Here is a 5,000-nt window from a genome sequence, read left to right as displayed (position 1 = left end):
TAAAAAAAAAAAGGAAAAAAAGAAAAGGCAAACAATTACGTTTTCTCTTTATATACCTCCGCCCGGGATCATGCGCAACAATATACCACGTGTTCATTTGTTAGTAACGTTACGATCAATCATCTTTCGCGCATCGGTTTCGGTGAGCTGTAAATTGTACATTAAGCTGTAGCACGTGCTACAGCGGGAAGCGTTCGTGTTGTCCTTCCTTTTTGTTTAAATACTGCTCTTTATTTATCGCCATAGTTAGTTTCCACGACAGCGCGACACCAGCGAGAAGGCGCTGGTTTGCGCACTCTACTTACAAGAAAATATGCATAAATGAAAACACACAAGGGAATATGTTTATACTAGGTGTAGTCTGTCGTAAAGTATTAATAGTAAATAATTTAAACAACAAGCAAGGATAAAATACATCATTGTGTGACGCTAACACTCCCATCGCGGGTGTGATCGGGGTGAATAATTCCCCTACTAGCTCTAAGGGCGCTTTACCCGCGCAAAGTCTGTGGTCGGTGTGGGGAGGAAAGTGAAGTGATAATAAAAGCAAAAAAGAAAAGAACAAACTATCGACAAAATAACAAACTTCATTCCAGGTGGAAAGAAAGACTCTTACAGCGGCAAATCGGATATCTTTTCGTAGTTAACCCACTCACTAGCGGTGGCACTGAGTTGGGCGAACTCCTCTACACCAGCGCTGCCATCGGTCGGGCGGTTCGCTTCTTCATTCTGGCCCTTTTCATCCTCCTCCTCTTCCTCTTCTGCCTCTTCGTTGTGCGCTTCTGGCAGTGGTTGATCCTCAAAGTCGACACTGTTCCGACCGCTGCCACTTCCGGACGATCGCGCCGTCGTAGCGGCGGTAATGCGATCGTTCACCCTACCGAGCAAACGTTGCAGCTGACCCTGCAGCAGATGACTGTGGGCGGACAGGTCGACCGGATCGCGGTCGGTTTGTTTGGCGGTGTAGAAGAACGCCTCATCGAACGGCGTTGACTCCGACTGTTCGGTGGTGTTTTTCAGCGGTCCCGTCTGGTGGAGAAAGCGTACCACTGGCAGCATCATCTCTTCGTAGCTCTGCTCCGTACTGTCCAGCACGGAGTGGGCTAGCAGTGCGGTAAGGTGCTCGAGATACTTTCCGCCCGGTGCATTGGCCGCATGGCTGTAGCAGAGATGAAACAGGCGCAGGATGGCGGTCAGATCAATCTGCGCGCTAATGCGACAAGAAGAAAGAGATGTGTTAAGGGGGGGGTGAGTGCGTTGCAATTCCTGGCTCTACTTACAGTTTTAGCTTCTGACGCATGGTTTTTATTTGCAGGCACACTTTGGCCACCGCAGTGTGGTTCCGTTTCAGCAGCATCAGTATACCGTCAAGCGCGCGCAGCGAGCGCTCCTGCAGCTTGACGACGAACCGCCGCTCGAAAAGTCGCATCTGGCCGGTGGCAATCTCAAGATCAGTCTGAAACAAGGCAAAGAATGGCATCGCTTGTGTACTTCCCCAAGATTGTCGGACTGTGTGCTCACCTCTAGCTGCTTTACCGCTTTCCTCAAATCACAATGCACCTGCAGCGAACGTATCAGTCCACTTACCGAAGGAACACCACCGATGGTAACCTGCACCCTGGAGGAATGGTCTTTCCTGCCAGCAGCATCATCCTGTTCCGTCGCGTGACCCACACTCTCCCGGCCCTGGAGCCGTCCTATGAGGCACTCCAGCACGAGCGCCATAAGACCAAGCTCGTCCGACTGGACCCGAAAGCGGTTCGTACTTTTGGCCGCAACTATCGTGACTTTCCGCCCATCTCCTCCACCGGCAACGGGCTGCAGGGCGAGTGCACTAGCACTGCTGCCTTCGGGCGCAAACTCTGGAAACAATCGTCCGAGCACGCTGCCGGCAGTGTGCTGCGCTGGCGGCGGTACGACCGTTAGCGTTAGCTTGTGCTGTGCCTCCTTGGACGGTTGTGCCGGCTTGAGGAACAGCCGCACCGGGAGCAGAACGCTCCTCTCCAGCACACGCGTAATGCCCTGCTTGTTGGTGTAGGAACAGTAGACGGTCGCGGTACGACTGGCCGGTAGTGTCGGTACGGCCGGGTACAGCCACACATCGAACCGTTCCGTGCTGTGGGCCGCGACGTCGCGGAACAGAAACGCATCCTTCGAGCAGCCGATCGCCTGATCGGTAGCGACCGTCAGCTGTAACATCTCGAGCTTCGGCTCCACCCGCACCGTTACGCTCAGTTGGCACATTTCGCTAGAGGACAGCAGCACGGTCACCTGCTGCTCGGTACATGGGACCGGCTCGCCCTGGATTGCAACCTCCAGCTTGACGTCCCGCTCGGCGGCAGCATTCGCAATGCTAGCGTCGCTCGGATCCACCCCGGCCCGGATCTCGCGCTCCAGCTCGAGCAGCTCCTTCTGGCAGCGGGCAATCTCGAACGGGGCCAGATTGAGGGCCGGCACACGGAACAGCTGCGGCTCCGAGCCGAGATAGCCTACCGCGAGGGCACCGGTTGGCCCGAGCGTTACCAGCGCACCGGGAAGGCCGGCCACATTGGCACGGCCGATGGCTACCGGTACGTGACCGAGCTGTGCCGACCAGATGATTTGATCGCTTTCGTACAGAAGCAGGGATCCACTTTCCGAGACGACTGCCAGCATCAATCGAGCGCCCGGTTCTGTGGGAAAGGGGTGGAATTGGGGCTGAGACTATTGGGGGAAAGGGATATGAGAGGCCTAAAGTTCTAACCTACCCCAGTACCATCCGGTGACGAAGCTGTGAAAGCAAACCGGTGAGTAGTCGAGCTTTTTGATGAACCGAACCTTCCCAGTGTCGGACACGCACAGCAGATTGTTCTCGCCCAGGATCACAATGACGGATTCCGTGCTGTGGGAATTTGGGGATTAAAATAGTTCTTAATTCCACTATTCCTTCTTTTAGGGGGCAATGTCAGAAGAATCTTACTTGGAAATTTGATGCACCTGCAGATCGAGCGCATACTCCCCGATGCACAGCGCCCAGATCGGGTCGTGGCGGCGCAACGTCTCGAGCGCTTCCGCCACGTCCTGGTAGCGGTAGCACTCCAGCACCCAGCTCGGTGCGACCGTGACGAAGCAATCGACCCGCGGCACATAATGCAGCGGCGCCGGTATGTACCGATCGGTGGCCAGCGTACGCTCGTAGCTAATGCCGTCCTGCTCGAAGAACCGCAGCGACCCGTCCAGATGCTGCACGCAAAGAAAGTCCCGCCCCTTGACGCCACCGAACGGGCCGTGGCACAGCGAGAAGGCCGGTTTCGACAGTGCATGGTCGTACAGGGTGACCAGACGCGTGTGATCGCCATGGTCTGCGAGCCCATCGACCGTTACCAGCTGGTAGATGCACAGCTTCATCGGATGCAGTACGGCGAGCTGCAGCCGGGGGTCGGTTTTATTCGTACTGAAATTGCAAAAAAGGCTCTATTTGGTAAGCGCTTCCGGAGAAATCGTACCTTGATACTTACGTGGTAAACTTGCCACTGCTAACACCGAGCACTGGAAGCGGTAGCTGCACCTCCAGTATGACGTCCGCATGCTGGAACACATTTTCGGCCAGCTCGTTCGCGCTACCGTTCGCGTTGCCCTGCTCATCATCCTCCGCGTCCAGATCGGGCAGGTTGGTGCCACCCGACGGGCGATAGATGCACAGCTGGCCGGTGTGTGACCCGACCACCAGGCTGTCCTTTTCGCCCTCCTCAATGCACAGCCGGGCACAGTGCAGCGAGAACGAGTCGTACGCCGGCTCGATCGTTGGGCATTGCGTTTTCCACCAATTTCTTACCTTAAACAGTGACATGGCTATGAAAAGGGCAGGCAGTGTGTACGAATTGGCGAACCAATGTATATCTCTAATGCTCTATGTGACAGGTGCCACGGGCACAAACTTTGCTTTGTTTGGCTGCTTCCGTTGCCATGGCGATGGAGTTGGGGCGATATTGAAGGCATTTTTTTGAAACAACCGTTGGTGCGCATCGATTCGAAAGTAAATGACGTTAAACGGTGACTTTTTAGACTTTGGAGCTTGGTGGAGGAGCGCTAGTATTAATTCTACCTTCCATAAATCCTAAACCCCGACAACGGAAGACGCTCAATGTTGCTGTGCTTTATCTCTGCGACTCCGTGCCATGCGTAAATGTTAATATGTGAGCGATTTGATAGCGCATGTGAGCTATATTTAAATGCGTATCGAGTGCGTCAGAGGCGTACCGTGGGCCCGATAACACCGCCCCCCCCCCCGCACGTACTGTACTGTATCAATTTCTTCTTCATCGATGGAGCCATAAACATGATGAAGGGTGGAGGGAGGTTTAGTAGGTGAAACAGGTGATATGTGTTCAGGCACGCAGCGAGCAGGAGAAGGAAATCGAATTCCAATAAATAGCACGCCGCAATAAATCGCTCTTCCCATCTTTGCTAGGCCACGCACGCCGGCGGACATGTGGTTTGATTTTTCATGTTCGCGGTTGTCTTCGAATGAATTGGGCAATGGTATTACCGCTAGGCCGCCCCAGCAGCTGATTGGGTGGATCGTTCGCACGCGCCTTGTTTTTTTTTTTTTTTGCACACTTTTTAACCCCGTTGATGAGGTGAAAACTGAACCCAGCAATAGAAGGAACGGGAAGAGGGACACGTTCGATGTAAATATATCTATATACGTTTTCATTAGCGCTTGGGAAATGAAAAATCTACTACCGTTCTTTCTTTTTTTTTGTTGTTGTCCCGCCGGCGTTTGCCAACTTCCCTCCGGACCGTAACCCCTGGATCTTCGTGTGCAGTTGCTCGGCCTGGCGGGGGATGATTTATGTGGCTCGTGACACACTTGCGATTCACAAATCACAGCACACGCACACAAACACACACACCGTGAAGGAAAGGAAGGAAAGGGTTGATGAGGGCCAGGATTTCGGCGCAAAGGGAATGTGTGTGTGTGTGTGGGGGAAGATTTGGTTAATGCGATTTTTGAAAAA

General features: G+C 53.7%; 1 protein-coding gene across 1 annotated transcript; it reads right to left on the bottom strand.

The window, feature by feature from the left end:
* Positions 1-233: 233 nt before the first annotated feature.
* On the bottom strand, positions 234-3,909 carry LOC121592757 (protein PTHB1). Its single transcript, XM_041914518.1, has 6 exons — positions 3,498-3,909; positions 2,960-3,433; positions 2,748-2,881; positions 1,522-2,672; positions 1,281-1,456; positions 234-1,210 (listed from the first exon to the last, which is right to left on the bottom strand). Exons 1-6 carry the CDS (start codon positions 3,827-3,829, stop codon positions 613-615), a joined length of 2,865 nt encoding a protein of 954 aa, XP_041770452.1. The 5' UTR covers positions 3,830-3,909; the 3' UTR covers positions 234-612.
* Between the last annotated feature and the right edge of the window lie 1,091 nt (positions 3,910-5,000).

Source organism: Anopheles merus, chromosome 2L (assembly GCF_017562075.2).
Source record: "Anopheles merus strain MAF chromosome 2L, AmerM5.1, whole genome shotgun sequence".
In the NCBI taxonomy this organism is placed as follows: Eukaryota; Metazoa; Arthropoda; class Insecta; order Diptera; family Culicidae; genus Anopheles; species Anopheles merus.
Note: the sequence above shows the minus strand (reverse complement) of the source record. Positions and strands in the feature narration are given on the sequence as shown.

Excerpts from the sequence above, each read along its gene's own strand:
- LOC121592757 (XM_041914518.1), bottom strand. The coding sequence starts at position 3,829 with ATGTCACTGTTTAAGGTAAGAAATTGGTGGAAAACGCAATGCCCAACG. Across the intron at positions 3,434-3,497 it reads AGCAGTGGCAAGTTTACCAC|TACGAATAAAACCGACCCCC; the intron begins GTAAGTATCAAG and ends TTGCAATTTCAG. Across the intron at positions 1,211-1,280 it reads ATGCGTCAGAAGCTAAAACT|CGCGCAGATTGATCTGACCG; the intron begins GTAAGTAGAGCC and ends TTGTCGCATTAG.